Source organism: Oryza sativa, chromosome 5, assembly GCF_034140825.1.
Source record: "Oryza sativa Japonica Group chromosome 5, ASM3414082v1".
NCBI classification, from domain to species: Eukaryota; Viridiplantae; Streptophyta; class Magnoliopsida; order Poales; family Poaceae; genus Oryza; species Oryza sativa.
This window is the reverse complement of record NC_089039.1, coordinates 3,321,708-3,340,387: the sequence shown is the minus strand read 5'-3', so window position 1 is coordinate 3,340,387 and position 18,680 is coordinate 3,321,708. Positions and strand designations below refer to the sequence as shown.

The 18,680-nt window shown below is 40.2% G+C and overlaps 3 protein-coding genes across 4 annotated transcripts; 2 read left to right on the top strand and 1 right to left on the bottom strand.

The window, feature by feature from the left end:
* The first annotated feature begins 1,922 nt into the window (after positions 1-1,922).
* Positions 1,923-8,286, top strand: LOC4337862 (dihydrolipoyl dehydrogenase 1, chloroplastic). 2 transcript variants are annotated; one of them, XM_026025310.2, is made up of 15 exons: positions 1,923-2,325; positions 3,166-3,312; positions 3,787-3,921; positions 4,502-4,619; positions 5,319-5,443; positions 5,767-5,892; positions 5,980-6,060; positions 6,324-6,386; positions 6,478-6,552; positions 6,647-6,725; positions 6,821-6,921; positions 7,178-7,291; positions 7,465-7,578; positions 7,675-7,746; positions 7,880-8,286. In XM_026025310.2, the coding sequence occupies exons 1-15, from the start codon at positions 2,020-2,022 to the stop codon at positions 7,994-7,996; spliced, it is 1,773 nt and encodes a 590-aa protein (XP_025881095.1). In that variant the 5' UTR covers positions 1,923-2,019; the 3' UTR covers positions 7,997-8,286. The 2 variants fall into 2 exon arrangements, with proteins under 2 accessions (XP_025881095.1, XP_015637430.1); XM_015781944.3 differs by having other exon boundaries at positions 7,843-8,286.
* Positions 8,287-9,140: 854 nt separating this feature from the next.
* LOC4337861 (tubulin gamma-2 chain-like) lies at positions 9,141-13,793 on the top strand. Its single transcript, NM_001420212.1, is given in 12 exon segments — positions 9,141-9,497; positions 10,254-10,454; positions 10,646-10,757; positions 10,970-11,370; positions 11,573-11,626; positions 11,716-11,820; positions 11,987-12,061; positions 12,137-12,181; positions 12,262-12,390; positions 12,703-12,807; positions 12,882-12,943; positions 13,379-13,793. Coding segments are annotated over 11 exon segments (1,410 nt in total). The 5' UTR covers positions 9,141-9,368; the 3' UTR covers positions 12,936-12,943; positions 13,379-13,793.
* A 231-nt stretch (positions 13,794-14,024) lies between these two features.
* On the bottom strand, positions 14,025-18,516 carry LOC4337860 (dnaJ protein ERDJ3B-like). The gene is made up of 10 exons (NM_001420213.1): positions 18,248-18,516; positions 17,844-17,992; positions 17,468-17,600; positions 16,480-16,600; positions 16,159-16,275; positions 15,951-16,037; positions 15,340-15,399; positions 15,166-15,243; positions 14,682-14,753; positions 14,025-14,573 (listed from the first exon to the last, which is right to left on the bottom strand). The coding sequence occupies exons 1-10, from the start codon at positions 18,313-18,315 to the stop codon at positions 14,415-14,417; spliced, it is 1,044 nt and encodes a 347-aa protein (NP_001407142.1). The 5' UTR covers positions 18,316-18,516; the 3' UTR covers positions 14,025-14,414.
* Between the last annotated feature and the right edge of the window lie 164 nt (positions 18,517-18,680).

The following is an 18,680-nucleotide window of genomic DNA, read 5'->3' as shown; positions in this document are numbered from 1 at the left end:
GTGGGATGCAAAGCTGGTTCCCATTGCAAGATTTCATCTGTAGAATTATTTAGCTGCAGTAAACAAACTGATCTTACTTTTCTCGAAAAGGTAAAGAGAAGTGGATTTCTTTAGTCACTAGCCTATCATAAACAAAAGCATGAACATTAGGTAGAATTCATAGTTGACTAGGCTAGTCCTACTTACTAGTCAGCGATCAACCGATCTAGATTTTTATAATACTAATTTTCTTCCCTTTTTCTTACACTAAATCATTTTATGGCGCACTTTATTAATTTGCAAATAAAATTTCATCACCTGAGAGCAAACTAATAATAAATTTGAGAGGTTCCTCTACCCAACCGTTGATTGGGATCCCCGATTTACAAGCCAAAATGTAAACAAAGATTATATTTAGAATCCTCCTATTACGAACCATTACTTTCCCTAAGACAATGGTTTCATGTTAGCAACCCACACACCCTATTATATTCTTGCTAGAGAGGATCACGACTGCAATAAATGTCGATGTAATATTTAATGTTGTTTACGGTAAATTGGACAATTAGCTGCTAATAGGTTCAGTTTTGATGTTTAGCAAAATTCTTGTGTGTTAGCACTACAAGTTTAATTGAACATTCGATGTATAATTGCTTTAAAAGTTAACGTAAGTTAGGTATTTACCATATAAAAATAGAGAATACTACCTTCATCCCATAATATAAAAAAATTTAGAGTTGGACATAGTTACTAAGAAAATATATGAAATCAAATAGGGATAAGTTGTGATTCGTAGGGAAGTGGATGTATGTGAGAAAAGTGAATAGCGAGGAGTTATGATTGGTTGGGAAGACAATATTAGTGAAAAAGTTGTTATATTATAGGATAAATTTTAAGTGCTATAAGTTATTATATTATGGAACGAAGAGAGTAAAGCGTAGTATACATGTTATGCCTTTTCATCCATATTAAATAAACACAGACAAAGTATCCTCCACATTCTCTTAAATTGAAGTTCAAACATACATAAGAACTATCGTCATATGTGTTATGAAGACACATATTTGTTTATTGAGTATTTTTATTAAAAAATAATGGTATTATGTCCAAATTGCCAAAAACCACGAGGCTTGGCTTGTTGCACGTAACCACGAGTATTATGACCTAATAGTTTCATAAAATTACATCATTAACCCATTTTTCTTTCATCTACTACAAGCATAGGAAAAACACATATATGAGTTTTCCAAGGCTGTGTTCTGTATAGCACCAGTTGGATTTTTTAGCACACAAAATGAGAAAAGTCATTAGGTATGATTAATCAAGTATTAATGATTAATAAATATATTTGTGTAATTTTTTAAAGAAACTTTTATACATATATATATTTTAAAAGAGCACCCTTTAGCACTTTAAGTTGTGTGCTAACTAACAACGGGGAATTTGTAATTTAGAGTTGTAGTTTAGAACATGATGTAATTCATCGTATAAATGTTGTTGCAATATAGTATAAGTTATACTTCTAGGTACTCCCTCGTTTTCTAAATATATAACACCATTGACTTTTTAGCACATGTTTGACCGTTCGTCTTATTAAAAACTTTTGTGAAATATGTAAAACTATATATATACATATAAGTATATCAAATGATAGGAAAAGAATTAATAATTACTTAAATTTTTTGAATAAGACGAACGGTCAAACATATTTAAAAAAATCAACAACATCAAATATTTAGAACGGAGGGAGTATTATTTTTTATAATTTAGACAAAATTCGTCAAAACCCACTCAAACCCATGCCCGCATCCCCCCCCCTAACTGACAGGTGGCCCCCACCCCCACTCCCCTCCTTCCCTCCGCCCCCGCCTAGGCGCCACAGCTTCGAATTCTCCGCCCCCTCGCTCCCATAAACCCCCCGCCCGCCGCCTCGCTCTCCTTCTGCCCCCCACCTCGCCTCGCCTCCTCCGCCGCCGCCTCCCATTCCCCTCGCGACTCCGGCTTCTCTTCTCCCCTCCTCTTGCGTTCGTCGTGAGGGCGATGAACTCCGCGGCGGCGGCGGCGGCGTGCGCCTCGGCCCCGGCGTGGGTGGTCGGCGGCGGCGCCGGCGGGGGAGCCAGATCCGCGCGGGGGCCATGCGGGATCAGGGTGTGCGGGCTCGGGGGCGAGGCGGTGGCGCTCCGCTCGCTGCGGATCTCGCAGGGGGCGGCGGTGAGGCGGGCGGCGGTGGCGGCGAGGGCGGCCGCGGAGAACGGCGTGGCGGGGAGCGGCGGGTTCGACTACGACCTCGTCATCATCGGCGCCGGCGTTGGTGGGCACGGCGCGGCGCTCCACGCTGTCGAGGAGGTAAGTGCGGACCATGTTTACTGTTCGGTGTAGAGCTCTAGCCGTTTCTCGTCGGCGGCGCTGTACCCGTGATCTATTGACATTTGAACTGATGACTGTATAGAATGATCTATGGGATTTCCGGTATTATGGAGCTGCGAACTTAAGTACTTAGCTGAATTCAAAATTTCAAATGAACTACTTCGCTAGAGCTCATGCTTTGTTGAAATTTACACTGCGAAATGGTAACTGGAGGTTTTTGTTAGTAAGTAATTTGGTGCTAGCACAGGTAAACTGTTTAAATTGAGTGCTATCTTGAGCTTTGCTTTGGGACTTCAGTGGTTAGTCCATTGCAGTGCGCTGATAGTCTATTAAATTTATGCTGAGACTATCACTATGAAACTAGAAAATCTTCCTTTCTAGTTGAAATATTTTTTTTTGTCTTGATGGATTGATGATCGTAGAGGTAAAGAATATATAATGTGCAACTCAACGCATTTGTAAACCAACTCTATCTTGAATGCAGCACCAGCAAAATAGTGACAACTCGGTTGTTCTGGTGGTTATCTATTTACAAATTTCAATGTTGGCACACTTTGGCCCTGTTGGAGCCTGCCAAGTGCCAAGCAGTAGCAGTTTAGTTGGATTATTGGCTTACTTGATATGTTACTTCTTTGTTGATATATCCGACAGGCCAACATACAAAAATGCACACACTTTTTTGTTTACAATCCAAGGCTTTTCTGTAGCATATAACGCAAATAAGATTGCAGAGTTATAAATGTAATAACCTGTTCGTTATTACTAGTCCACTACTGCTGTCTCAATGTGTTAAGTGTTAACTGGCCCAAATTTGTGCAGGGTTTGAAAACTGCAATTATTGAGGGAGATGTTGTAGGTGGGACTTGTGTAAACAGAGGTTGTGTCCCATCAAAAGCACTTCTTGCTGTCAGCGGTCGCATGAGGGAGCTTCATGATGAACATCACATGAAGTCATTGGGTCTACAGGTATTTTGTTTGGATGAATTACTGCATTAGCCTCTTTGTTTGATGTGTTGAAACTTGAAAATAGTTCACATAACAATTGACAAATGAGTGGACTTTTAAAAGATTTGTGTTCTACAGTATTTTTTAGTCAATTTCTTTTAGGTACGACCAGTCCATTAAAGCTGGTTCACAAAATAGGTACTGACACAGGGAGTGTAAAGCGTGCGAGGTTCCTGTTTTCATGTTTATCATTTGTGTCCTGAAATTGATGTCTATGTCAACTCTATGGAGCTTACCTTGTTTCTTACTCACAATGCATCAGGTTTGCTATATGTCTATGAGTCTGTATCTCTGTGTTTTGTGAGATTGTCCAAAATTTAATGTCACCAGTTACTAGGCCTATTACCTGTGGCCTTTGGGCATCGGCTGTTTTCTCATTCTTGTGTGTTGCATTGTGTCCTGCATAAATCATTAAGCCCATTCTCTGTACAACAGGTTTCATCCCCTGGATATGACAGACAAGCTGTTGCTGATCATGCAAACAATCTCGCCTCTAAAATCCGAAGCAACTTGACTAATTCAATGAAAGCTCTGGGAGTGGATATATTGAGTGGTTTTGGTGCAATTGTTGTAAGTCATCCATAAGACCATAACTTCACTGTCATGTACAATCATGAGTTATGCACATGAGTGTTACATTCTCATTTTTGGGCAAGAACAGATGTTAATATTTCTCTTGACTTATATACATGTTATATGTAAACCACTGAGTTAAATCCTTACGGATAGCACTTTGTTGAATTGTAGATGCTTAGCTTTTGGTTGCATATCAATGTCGGTGTGTCCTACAATCAAGTCTATTCAAATGTTACCAAGTTATAGCTGGAAGTGCATTTATGTGCCCCATGTTTTGTTATGGTTCAAGAATTGACATATATACTAAATTAGCAGTAATTTCTTGTGGAAAGCAGCAAGTTTATTGGTTCTCTTAGTTATGAGCCATTAAAATGTACATACATCACTACTAGATGTATCATGTTACTATTTGATGTGGCCAATTCAGTCGCTGATGGAATAAGCTGACCTATTCTTTGAACTTGACAACAATCATATCTTGTGGTAGAAAATGCATACAGGAATATCTCATCTGCGAAATATGACATAATAGAGGATTGCCGACATTAATCTATTCCTATCATGATTTGATCAGGGAAAACAAAAGGTACGGTATGGAAAAGTTGGTTTTCCAGACAAAGAAATCACTGCAAGGAATATCATCATTGCTACTGGATCAGTTCCTTTTGTTCCCAAGGGCATAGAGGTTGATGGTAAGTACTACCTTTTCTTCTCTTGATGGATCATGCATCTCATTTAGTTAGCTCTAGTTTCCAGACTGAACATTGAAGCAAGTGATCAAATGCTGAAAGAAGCATGTACTTCTAGCTCAGTTGTAGTGACCATAGTCTTAGCTGTGTGCCATGTGATTACTGAATTGTTTTGTATATACAAGCTTTGTGGTAGCTTATTCTGAAACAAGTTTTCCTTATTACAATTTACATACTTAAATGTTTTTCTAATTGTCCATGACTGTTGGTATTTATTTTGGTTAATAAAACCCATTTTGTTGCAACTTGCGGCATGTGCCATAACTAGCATAATAAAGCCACACATGTTTTATTAGTTTTAGACTTCTAGAATCACTAGTGGCAATAGATAAAACATAATTTACTATTTGTTATGCCTGAATAACCTTAAATGTGTGTCTGTATTTGGATATCTTAGAGATCCCGATAGAAAGCATTCGATCTTGGAAGCCACATGATCTTTGTGCCCTTCTGCTACTGCTTCCATCTTTTGATGTTATAATCTCAGCATAGAGGAGACACATTACCATTATTACATTATGTCCTACAGCTGAATGACATGGAAGATTAGCACAATTGGGTTTGCAGACCCAAATGTGTTGCCTACCATTTCTTGTTATACCTATTGTTCTTACAGAAGCCTGCTGGGCAACTTTTGTGCAGGGAAAACTGTTTTTACCAGTGATCATGCACTAAAACTTGAGTCTGTCCCGGACTGGATAGCAATCGTTGGAAGTGGATACATTGGGCTTGAATTCAGTGATGTATATACAGCTCTTGGAAGTGAGGTACATGAAAGTTCTTGCTGTGAATAAATTCAAGGATATGGCTTAGAGAATCATACAGTGAGCATGGAATCATGCAATTATTGCAGAAACATGGTTCTACAATGGGTATAACTGGAAAAATTGCATCTGTAGTTATCTGGATATGTTATCCTTTTTGCTTTGCATATAGTGACCAGTGAGGTCCACCCTGTTATTTGATTGGATGCAAATTTGACTACACTGTTTTCAACTTACACAAATGATTCTATTACAGTAGTATTGTATCACTGCATGCTGATTTTTGTTTTCACATGCCCCCTGAATTGACAGTTTTCATTCTTCAGGTTACTTTTGTTGAAGCTCTTGACCAGCTAATGCCTGGTTTTGATCCTGAAATTGCAAAATTAGCCCAGAGAGTCCTTATCAACCCTCGGAATATAGACTATCACACTGGTGTTTTTGCAAGCAAGGTTAACTAGACCTTCTACCTTAGCTTTCTTCATACCGCAGACACATTTCATCATCTCTATGTTAAAATTGTTGATGATTTTTTCTAGATTACTCCAGCAAAGGATGGAAAACCTGTGCAGATTGAGCTCATTGATGCAAAAACAAAGGAACACAAAGAAACCCTCGAGGTAAAAACTACATTTAAACAATCTTTCAGTCCTTGTACATAGTATCTCCAATTGCAGTTTTACTAGCCAACTTTTTGTTAAGATACTTCACTCTTCATATACTCCTATAGCTATATGACTTACTGATTATCAAATGTATGGACAGTTGTCTCTTTTCTATGTAACTTATTGTTGTTTAGTTCATCTGTAGTAAGTTGATACTATAAACATAGTTTTTATTTCTCCATAATGGCTTATGTGGAAGATCTAAAATGTGGCTCTAGGTGGATGCAGCCCTTATAGCCACAGGACGGGCACCATTCACAAAAGGACTTGGCTTGGAAAATGTAAGTACCTGAAGGTTGAAACTGTTTGCTGTCAGAACATTTCCTACAGTTAAGTTTCAAGCATAGTGAATCGGACCCTTTTTTTCTTCAGATCAATGTTGTTACACAGCGTGGTTTTATTCCTGTTGATGAGCGAATGCGAGTCATGGATGCAGATGGCAATGTGGTATGTTGAAACAAATGAATTACCATGCTTTGTTCAGAATAATCCTCTTCCTGGCTTGTATGGGATCTAACATGCCATGCATTTTTATTTGTAGGTTCCGAACTTATATTGCATTGGAGATGCCAATGGTAAACTCATGCTTGCTCATGCTGCCAGTGCACAGGGAATCTCTGGTACATTGCAAATCTGTTTAGATTTCATCTTCTTCTATCGCTCCTATGTTGCTTATCGTATAGTTGCCTGATAAGTAATTCCTATGAAAATGTAGTTGTCGAACAAATCTCTGGGAGGGACCACATCCTAAATCATTTAAGCATCCCCGCTGCTTGCTTCACTCATCCAGAGATTAGTATGGTTGGGCTTACAGAGGTAAGTCGGGTGTAATCCCATATAGCTTTCTTTAGTCTGCCCTGTTTATGCGTTACTTCTTCATCTACTTCTGTTATATTTTCTGTCTTGATATTTAGTCTTATATTTTCTGTCTTGATATTTTGTCTTTTCCTTGACGTAACCAATTCGTTATCCTTTTACTGTATTTGGTATGTATCCATTGCTTCTTGAAGGGGATCTAAACCATGCAATCTTTATGATTTCCTTGACCAAGTGTTATCAATAAATATTGCAGCCACAAGCCAGAGAAAAAGCTGATAAAGAAGGATTTGAGATAAGTGTTGTTAAGACCAGCTTTAAGGCTAATACAAAAGCATTGGCAGAAAATGAAGGAGATGGACTTGCTAAGGTATACATGTTTTTAGTTTGTGCCACTTATTTCTATCAGTTTTTTTTCCTTGCAGGGTTATTTCTATCAGTTGTGTTGTCTTGTCTCCAAATTGGCACCTGGGTATTGCTGTCTTGCATGGCTTCATTCAGTGACATACTTTGGGCTTGACAATTGTATGTTCCTTTCTGCAGTTGATTTACCGGCCTGACACTGGAGAAATTCTTGGTGTGCACATTTTGGGTTTGCACGCTGCTGACCTCATCCACGAGGCATCAAATGCCATTGCCCTAGGAACTCGGTTGCAAGTGAGTATAATGATATTATTTTTCTTCACTTGGTTCGTCTTTGTTAGCCTTTCAGCAGTATAACTTGAATTTGACATGATCACTCCCACCACGCAGGACATCAAGTTTGCTGTTCATGCACACCCAACATTGTCCGAGGTGCTGGACGAACTCTTTAAAGCAGCCAAGGTACACTTCAGCGCTCCATTTTTCTCTTGTGTTTAGAATCCTTGACCACATTTCTGAACAGCTGCAAGCTATTCTTTTTTTTTTCCTTCCCAACAGGTTAATTCGGGTGTTTCTCATTCTGTAAATGAACCAGTTGCAGCCTAGAGAAGGGCCGGAGCGCAAGCCAAAGCATCCACCACAACCACTCCTGAAGGTCCTTAGTTTCGTCACGCGCCTGCTCACTTCCCAGAAACGAAATCGGCAACCATAGTTAAGTGAGGAGCCTCTGACGAACTCGAGGCAAAAAGGTTCATAGCGCCGATCTTTCTGTAGCTTCCATCTGTGTATGAACATTTCCAGATTTTTGTAGTTTTTCGTTTGGTTTAATTATACGAGGGGCTTAATTATACGAACTCGAGGCAAAAAGGTTGATTGTCATGTAATATGTAGCCCTGGTGTAGACTTGATCGAAATAATCAGTTCTGCTGCTGGTCCTGTGTATCATAAAAATAATTTATCTGCTCAGCTTAAATATGTTATATAGGACGGAATTTCAGAATTCGGAAGAAGAGTTTGTACTGTACTTTGTAGAGTAAAGAGTTTTTGGTACAATTATGACCATGGAAAGTTCCTTAATTTTGCAGTAAGTTGGGGAAACCATGAAAGAGCTGTCATTAATTAATTACTAGTAGCTGTTGTTCATGTACAGTTTGGTTGTTCATTGGTTGGTTCGTGTATCTGACGAACAAAAGGAGAAACCTATTGACATAGACCCAATTTGAAACGCGATAATTTCATACATACAATTTTATGGTATGAAGACTGAAGTTTCCTAGGCACTTATAAGTATATTTTTTAGTTAACTATTATATAAATAGGCTATTAGATTATCTATAGATAATTTAGAGTCAGTAGATGGTTATATTATTAAACTTGCTCTAAACTCGTAATTTGTCCCGCTAAAATTCACTTTGCTAGGTAGTTATGCGGGAGACGTGGAACACATTAATTTTCGTGTTTCGTGTGGAACACTCGAAAATTTTCGTGTTTGGAATCAAACGGCATTTCATAAAATTTGCAAACAGTCACGGTTCGAGGCGGAGAAGTTTTGCACGTCCCTTCATCCCAAAATAAATTCATTTATCATCCATCATAAATATTCCAATACAAAAGAGGTGACTAGAATACTCTTACTTTATCAAATCCCATTATAACTATTTATCACTTTATCTAATTCTAATATAATTATTCTTTACTTTTATAGACTCCGTTACAATAAATACTTTAGTTTATTTTGAGATAAATGAGGGAGCTAAAAAAAATGATAGACGGATGAACTAGTATTACCTCAAAATTTCGAAAATTGCGCCCGTCTTCCTTCCCTTCCCCTCAATCCTCTCCCCATTTTCCCCGTCGCTCACAAATCTCCGCTTCGTCCCCCACCCACCCACCACTCCACTCCCCGCAGTTGGTGGCCCGCGGCGGCGCAAGCCCTAGCGTCCACGCGAAGCAAACCCCCCAAAACCCTAGCTCCGCCGCCGTCGGCGGCGCCCGAGCTGCAACCCCCGCCACGACGCCATCCGGGTGGCTAGCCTAAGCCCCTAACCAAACCCTAGCGACCGGCGCCGCAGTCGGGGGGAGAGATGCCGCGGGAGATCATCACGATACAGGTGGGGCAATGCGGGAACCAGATCGGGATGGAGTTCTGGAAGCAGCTCTGCCTCGAGCACGGCATCGGCAAGGACGGCCTCCTCGAGGACTTCGCCCCCCAGGTTGCCCCCCCCCCCCCCCCCCTGTCTCTGCTCCTCCTTCCCTCCCTCCCCCACGCCGCGGGAACACTCCGGATCGGCGGTGTGGTTGGTCTGATCCGTGTGGGTTACAAGATTTCTCCATGTTCCGCATCAGAAATGGGCGCGCTTCTCTTTTTGTTTAGGTCTAAGGGTTTAGTGGAGTGAAGTGTGTGTGGGTTTTGGGCTTGCAGATGCTTGGAGCGCTATGTCTAGTGTTTTTTTTTACAAGTAATTTAGTAGTACACTTGAACACCGGCACGTTTGAACTGGCACCAGCATTTTGTTGGCATTGGGGATTGCTCATTTCCAAGTGTAAGAATGAGGCGTGATTGGGGCATACTTGCAACATAGGAATTTCATGGGAAACAATTCATTTCCATAGGAACTAGAGGGAATTCAACTGTTCCGCGCAGGTCCTGTTGTTTAAGAGTTCAGTGTTTCAACTTTTAAATGCCTTTTGATACTGGAAGCAGGGGAATAAATAGATCCCAGTTAACTGAATTACGACTTAAAGTGCCAAATTCGATGAATGGTTCAATCTCAATCTGACTCCTTGTTGCTCTGAGAAGTGCAGCTACGATCTAAATGCACAGCCTAAATACAATAGCATCCAAATATTATGTTTCTTTTCGTATCATCTAGAACGGTTACAATGTCTATCATTCATTTCAATGCATATTTTCCTTTGTTGGTAGCTATGTTAACCAAAGAGTGCTAAAGACTCAAGTTTCTCTGCAGGGAGGAGATAGGAAGGATGTTTTCTTCTACCAGGCTGATGACCAGCATTACATACCGAGGGCTCTTCTTGTGGATCTAGAGCCGAGAGTGATCAACGGAATACAGAACAGTGAGTACAGGAATCTATACAATCATGAGAATATATTTGTGGCTGAGCATGGAGGTGGTGCTGGGAACAACTGGGCTAGTGGATATCACCAGGTATACTTTGATCTGTCTTATCCATATTTCATCTGCTACACTGCTAATCAATTCTGTAGGTTTGTCAGCCGATCACCAATGCTATAGGTTTTGTTATATTCTGTCATTAGATCAATTGTGCCTGTGTTTCTTCAGTCAGAGTTTAATATATCTTTCACATTAATGTTTTTTTTCCTATTTACACACTATAGGGTGAGCAAGTTGTTGATGATATCATGGATATGATAGACAGAGAAGCAGATGGAAGTGATAGCCTTGAGGGTTTTGTGTTATGCCACTCAATTGCTGGTGGAACTGGTTCAGGTCATTTATCTCGATCTCCTTTCTTGGTTTCATTCATTTGTCTTAGTTTTCTGTAAATCACCATCTATTGTAACTGGAGCGTATATTGGTGTTTTAACATGTGGCTTAGTGTGTATATGGGATGCTGTAGTTGCAATATGGAAAAGTAGTATTTCCACATGTCAGTTTTCTTACAATAGTTATCTAATTTTGTTCACTCTTCCCTCATTTAGGTATGGGTTCTTACCTGTTGGAGACTCTGAATGACCGATACAGCAAAAAGCTTGTCCAGACATACAGTGTTTTCCCAAATCAGATGGAAACAAGTGATGTTGTTGTCCAGCCATATAATTCGCTTTTAACTCTGAAGCGGCTGACACTGAATGCTGACTGTGTGGTTGTTCTTGACAATACGGCCCTTAATAGGATTGCTGTGGAACGTCTTCATTTAGCAAATCCTACTTTTGCACAAACAAACTCTTTGGTCTCAACAGTTATGTCTGCAAGCACAACTACTCTGAGGTATCCTGGATATATGAACAATGACCTGGTTGGCCTTCTTGCCTCTTTGATCCCTACTCCAAGGTGTCATTTTCTGATGACAGGTTACACTCCATTGACTGTTGAACGACAGGTGATTTGATCATATTTGTTGCATTGGTTCATGTAACATTTGATTTCACATTTTATCTGTTTAGTAACTACTTTTCTTGAGTTTAGTTTGGGGGTTGGTAGACTAGTATATACTATGTCAAATACATATTACTTTCCCTGCCTTCTTTTGTGACAAATGGGGAAAAATTCAGTTCATGATATAATGATATGCTCAATTGCAGGTTAACATGATACGCAAGACAACAGTATTAGATGTTATGAGGCGACTTCTGCAGGTATTCTTTGCTTCCTTAGGAATAGGATGCTTGCCACTTTATGATCTTTATGAAATTTAAATTTTGGACCTTTATTTGTTGTCTTGCAGACCAAAAATATAATGGTGTCATCATATGCTCGAAATAAGGAAGCTAGTCAGGCTAAATACATCTCCATACTTAACATCATTCAGGGAGAGGTGGATCCTACACAGGTAAAGTTCTGTTAAATGGGTTTATTAGTTTAGCTTTATCCATAGCAGCTGGAATATTGAAATGAAATTTGCCTAGTTCTGAAGCAGAATGAAGATCTCGTTCTTCTGATCCTTTGGAATTGCTTGTTCATTCCATTCTTATCTTTTGGTATTCTCATGCATTTAGGTCCATGAGAGCCTACAAAGGATACGTGAAAGGAAGCTTGTTAACTTCATTGAGTGGGGACCTGCAAGCATTCAGGTCATTATACAACTAGAATAATTTTAGGTTAAACCTTTTTGACATATTGATTTATTGTTATTTCAACTGCCACAGGTTGCCTTATCAAGAAAATCTCCATATGTACAAACCACGCATAGGGTACCTTTCTCTCACTCTCTCACTATCTTTTTTTTTGTCAATTCAAGTGCAATGTTTGAATCACTAATGTTTGTCTACAGGTTAGTGGATTGATGCTGGCGAATCATACTAGTATCCGTCACTTATTCAGCAAATGCCTGGGACAGTATGAAAAGCTAAGGAAAAAGCAAGCTTTTCTTGACAACTACAGAAAGTTCCCAATGTTTGAGGTAAGAAACTCTATTCCTTCAATTTCATCCATTTTCATTACCTGAGTAATTTCCAAATTTGAAGTTTCTGGTTAAACTAGGTATGTTTGAAGTGCTACAATGTAATTCCCTGTTCAAAACCTGTTTGACACCAACAATTTTGAACATTCCACTAGCAATTTTACATTAAAGTATAAAACAAACATGAACTGTAGCACTATAAGTTTCTTGTTTTTCTTGAAGTGAAATGCTTTCAGTACTATATATGATCTTGTGAGGAAACCTGTCCATTATTCTGTCCAAAATACTCAACGTTTTGGCCTCTCTATACAGGACAATGATCTCTCTGAATTTGATGAATCTCGAGAAATAATAGAGAGCTTAGTTGATGAGTACAAGGCTTGCGAATCACCAGACTACATCAAATGGGGGATGGAGGTACGTCTTTGCTCCATTTCAGTATATTTGTTATTTACTTTATGTGAAATGCTGAGCAATCTGTTGGAAAATAGGATGCTGGAGAGGCAAACGTTGCGGCCGCACTTGATTCGAAGTTAGTGGTGTAAATATGAAGGTAACGCATTGGACTCCATTCCTGATATAGCTTGCTGTACGGGTACCTGGAACCTTTGTTGAACTTTTTGGAGAAATATTTTGTACATGGCCTTGATGAGCACATTATTCTCCTAAAGAAGTGCATTTATTTTATCAGCAGTCCTTGTGTTGTGGAGAGTTGGAGATATTATGGTGTTAAATTAGGTGTATCGACAGTGACACTACTAAATTCGTTACTCCTTTGATTTTCACTCTGTTAGCTACTCCCCCGTCCCAATATAGTTGTCCTTTTATGTTGTTTAGCATAGATTAAGTTTAAGAATAAAAGACAGTAATGTCCCTTATTAAATGATGTATGCTTGTGAGTAGAATTTTGAAACCTGGAATTTAGGACGAAGGGGTTATAATATTGTCTTTTAAACCTCTTGTCATGAGCTATGACTTGTACATGCAGGTCCTACAAGAATGCAACTCTAATTGCCTGATGGTCATCAGTTCGATGGCAGCTGCTCGACTCGTTCCCACTCTAGTGCTAGATGCGTTTCCTCAGCATTCTTCAAGTTTGCTTCTCGTGTTAGTGTTACAGCCTGTGCGACATGAGTGTATATCTTGACCCACTTCGAACTGGCCGTAGTTTGTGCTGTTCCGTTTTGGGTTGCAATCCCTTCTGGGATGCTTTGTATGTGTGGATGCGTGTGATGTACTGATACTGATGGGTTTTGTGCCAGAATAGCATGCAGAGCTCTAATTGTTGGTGCAGACAAATGGTTTGACAGATCTGGCTGATTACTGTAATGTACTAGAGTGTAAAAACAGCTCGCGTCTTTGGCTGCGCCTATGGTTTTGCATCCAGCCAGCCAGTTTGTTCACTTTGGTAATTCCATAACTTTCTACTCTCAAAACTTCTATTAAAATTTGGTAAGGTCTCAAAGTAAAAACCATCGGTCTATACAATACCTTACCAAAATTAGGCAACGAAGTAAATAAGCCCTGAAAAGTGAGTTATGATTAATTTGATGTGATAAATTACTAGCTGGAATTCTTTCGTATTGGTCTGATCATTCACCAGATGAGCCCTAGACGTACTCGAGTATAGTTCACCAGCAGGACAACGAATGACCCTGACTTAAATTCCATTTAATTTTACTGCTGACTGTTGTACAACCAGTAAATACATTTTTGGGAAGTGTAAGCTACAATTCTACCATCAATATATTCTTCCAGCAATACAAATATTTTGGTACAGCTCATGATCATCCAACTTCCTAAATGCTACACCCGGTTGTTAATGACATGAGAAACAAAATAAGGTAAAAGAGAAATTAAACTGCTGAACTGCTAACAATTACCAACGCAAAATCACACCCACAGAAAAGGCAGCTGCTGGTGCTTGTAAGCTGGGAAAATTTCCTTTTTTGAGGCAGTTTTCCTTCCCACCTCAAATGAGAACGAACTAGCTGCAGCATAAAAGCGAAAACCTGGGCCTTCGGTTATGTGAGAATGCTCTTCAGCTTGGACTTCTGGTCGTCGGTTAGGGTTTTCGGGAATAAAACCTCGAAAGTTACATATAGGTCGCCTTTCTTGTTGCTCTGGTACAATGGCATTCCTTCCCCTTTGAACTTCCTAACCTCCTTGGGTTTGGTGATCCCCTAAATATTCACGACGAAATTGTGATGATCAGTTGCAGTATTGCAGGTGATGAATGAGAATGACTACAGTGTACAAGAATTCTTGATGGTGTGGGGGGTGGATTAAACCTTGGTGCCAATTTCCACCATATGATTGTCCAGATGCTTAATGGTCTTCTCGAAGCCGACCAGAGCTTGGAGCTGCAGGACCAAAGGATGGTCAGGAAATACAGGCTAAAGTGATGAACAAACTAAAAGAACAGCCCAAGCTCTACAGTTAGTTACAATGATTAGTAGTAAGGGATTTCATGGTTTCCACTGCTAGATTGGCACTCCAAGATTTGGGTTTTGCCAGATCTTGGATTTTATCAAGTTACTGAGGTGGCTGGACATGGAACTCCTCCCATCCACAGTGGCTGAAAAGCCGGAAACATATTTGGATTTTTTTTTATCCATATAAGATGATAAACTTCTTTGTCATCTTGGGACTTTGGTCCTTATAATGTGACCAAGTTTTTCACGCAAGGTTGTCATCAGGCTAATTTTCACAGGATAACTACACCTTTAAAGAGAGTTAATTAGAACATGCATAACAGACGGGGGTGAGCAGTACCAGGGAGATTGTAACAGTTGTGTGCAGGTCATTGCCTTCTCTTCTGAATCGCTCATGTGGTGCTGTTCGGATCCTAAACTGCTCATGAAGCATTCATTTGATGATAAATATTAGTAAAACAGATCACCCCCTCACAATAAACTTTAACCAACCAGAAAAAGGTGCTAAGCAAACCTTCAAATCTCCAGGTTCACCATCAATCTTAGGCTCTCCTTCCTCAAAGAATGAAACTTCCTGCAAATATAAAATGGTGCGGCCAAATCAACATCCAAACTGTAAAGTAGAACTTATAGTGATGAATAGAATATAATGTTCATGACAAACAACTGTCTCTGATCATGTTAGTAGCCTGAGGAAATTAAAGGCCACCACATAAATTCAATAGTTCACATGAAAGATCAAGATCTCTTTCCTGTATCAGGCCAAATTCCAAAAGCTGCTAGTAATTTGCCAATTACCAGGTAAAAAGAAGCATTGATTGGCTTTAACATAAAAAAAGCAAACAATACCAATTAACAAGCCACTGATTAGTGTTGTGATCCATGAATCAGCCAGTTTGACTGAAGGTTTCAAATTCTAATAGTAAACAATGAAGTGCTGATCATAAATGACAGCTTATTAGTTTAGCAGTTTAGCATCTAGAAGTAGCAATAGCATGTGGTACACTTACAACCATAGTACATATAATCTTATCTAATGTTGACAAAATAATGGAGGAAGGCACACACTAAATCACAGCGCATCGCACAAATGTCTAGAAAGTGAACAGAACAGTTGCTCTGTACCTGCCCATCTTGCATTCCTTTCTCAATATCAACAGTCAAAAAATCACCTTCTCGCACATACTTCACATTTGCACACTGGTCACAGACCTAAAAAGACAAATGCAACCTATTATTATGGAGTGAAAAAAACAATAAAAGAATAAAAATAAAGATATTTATGTTAAATCATGCCAAACTGTGGAATAACACAGCAAGGGGCAATCAATACCTGCTCGGTCATTTGTTGATACATTCCTGGACCAATTTGTCTATGGTAAACTTCGTTTCTGCAATTGCATCGCCTCTTTCCTGGTGCTGGCTTTATGACGTTTTTCTCCCGCCAAACCTATCATATAAACAAAAATAACAAAGTAAATTTGGAGCGGTAATTTCCATGTCAGTGCAGCCTTCACGGACACTCAAGCATGCTACTGAATAGAGCGGCAAGGTAATGTAATCACTTGATTTACATATTGTTTATGTAATTTATATAACTTATCTACACTACATCTTTCTTGTCCTCATTCCTCAGCTAGTCAAACTTGGTTACCTTTAGTGAGCCGCCCATGTACAAGTCCTCCAATGAAGCATCCAGTTCAACGATCACATCATCACCTTTTATAATCTGCTCTTCCTCCTCTTCCATCCCACCACCACCACCACCGAAGAAGCTACAGAGTTCAGGAACAAAACAGTAAAGCGATGATTAAGAACAAAATGATACAATAAAAGTAAATGCCAATTAGGTTGAATTGCATCTAGCTAAGATACTACTGTCTAATGTGTTTACATGCAGACTGTTGACATTAGATTTCCTGATCTTAAACTTTATATATTCAGTTAGTTCCTGGTGAGCACATCACCAACACATTTAGAATTTTGTTCCACAATGGAGGGGTTTGTGTTATTGTCGAACAAAGAGCTAGATATTTACATGAAAAGACCTCTTAAATCAGATATATATTGATATATGGAGGCGTACAGGCATTTATCTTCAGACTCAATTTGTTACTACCACCTATAAAAGTAGCTCACATGTACAGTTATAGCTCAGAGAAGGCTAAAACAATAAATGCTACCCCCTCCATTCCAAAATGTAAGTTGTTTTAGTTTTGTCCCAAGTCAAAGACTTTAATCAAGTATATAGAAACCTAATTAATATCTACAATACCAAATAATTACCCCCTCCGTTTCATATTATAAGACTTTCTAGCATTACCCATATTCATATAGATATTAATGAATCTAGACATAGCATTACCCACATTCATATAGATTTTAATGAATTTAGACACATATATGTCTAGATTCATTAATATCTATATGAATATGGGTAATGCTAGAAAGTCTTATAATATGAAACGGAGGAAGTACACTACTGAGACATATTTCATGGTGGATTTTAATGAAACTAATTTGATGTTGGCACAATTTTCCATAAACCTAGTCAAAGTCAGGATTTGGAACACCATACTTATGACAAAACCAAAACACCATCCATTTTGGAACGGATGGAGTAGATAGCACATTGGCCTCACCTGCTAAAGATGTCCTGAATGTTCATCCCGCCGCCGCCACCTCTCCCACCCTGGGCCTGGAACTGCTTCAGCCCCTCCTCGCCATACCGGTCATAGATCTTCCTCTTCTCCTGATCCGTCAAGATCTCATAAGCTGCAACAATACAACACCTTTACCCATTAATTCCCCCTCATGTGCACCAAATTTTCAGTCTTAAAAATGAGCACCAATTTTTCAGTCCAACAATGGGCTCCAATTTTTCAGTCCAACAACGAGCACCAATTTTTCAGTCCAGCAATGGGCTCCAATTTTTCAGTCCAGCAATGGGCTCCAATTTTTCAGTCCAACAATGGGCACCAACTTTGCAGTCTTAACAAAGGGGGGTGGATTCGTTACCATTGTTGATCTCGGCGAATCGCTTGTTGGCCTCCTCGTTGTTGGGATTCTTGTCGGGGTGGTACTTGAGCGCGAGCTTGCGGTAGGAACGCTTGATCTGATCCTCGGACGCGCCCTTGGGCACTTGCAGCACGTCGTAGTAGCTCTTCCTGATTCACAAACACCCAAAAAGGAAAAAAAAATCCACCAAAATTTCAGTTGAATCCAATCCAGTATAATCCTCGAACAGAATGCGCACCAACATGATACATACAGATCTCAAGCTGATTTAATAATAAAAAGTTAAAAAAGGAGAGCCCATTGCGATTGGGAGATAAACTGGATCAGATCATGAGGAGGGATAAAAAAGAAGAGAAGTTCACACGAAGCGGGAGAGGGAGAGCTGAGCTGATCGGAAACCCTACCCCGCGACGGCCGCCACGAAGTGCAGCAGCAGAAGAAGCAGCGGCCCTATCCACCGCGGCGCCGCCATCGCCGTCCCCTCCCGCGCCGCCCTCTCACCGAGCGGCCAAGGGCGCCTAGGGTCTCCCCGCGGGTGGGTCGCGGATCTAGGGTCAGGCGAGAGGGTGTGCCTCCTCCTCCTCCTCCTTCCGCGCGCTCGCCGGCGATGCCTCGCCTCCGCGTCGCCGCCGCCGTCGAGTCGGAGTCGTCTCGTCTTTTCTCCCTCTCTCTCTCTCTCACTCGCGGTTTAAAAGCTTCTAGAAGAAACCCGAGGGCGTTGTGGTGGGGTTGGGGGGGAGACGTGGAAGGTGATGACGTGGACCAATCGGGGACGGGGAACGGGTGGCGGTAGCGAATGGGGTGGCGCCACGTGGGAAGTCCTTTTTGCCTTTTGAG

Bases quoted from the DNA above. Each gene is read 5' to 3' on its own strand.
- LOC4337860 (NM_001420213.1), bottom strand. From the start codon at position 18,315: ATGGCGGCGCCGCGGTGGATAGGGCCGCTGCTTCTTCTGCTGCTGCAC. The intron at 15,400-15,950 runs GTACAGAGCAAC...TTATATTTGCAG, and splicing joins AAGGAATGCAAGATGGGCAG to GAAGTTTCATTCTTTGAGGA. The intron at 14,574-14,681 runs GTTTAATCCACC...GTGAATATTTAG, and splicing joins TGGTGGAAATTGGCACCAAG to GGGATCACCAAACCCAAGGA.
- LOC4337862 (XM_026025310.2), top strand. From the start codon at position 2,020: ATGAACTCCGCGGCGGCGGCGGCGGCGTGCGCCTCGGCCCCGGCGTGG. The intron at 3,313-3,786 runs GTATTTTGTTTG...TCTGTACAACAG, and splicing joins TGAAGTCATTGGGTCTACAG to GTTTCATCCCCTGGATATGA. The intron at 3,922-4,501 runs GTAAGTCATCCA...TGATTTGATCAG, and splicing joins GTGGTTTTGGTGCAATTGTT to GGAAAACAAAAGGTACGGTA.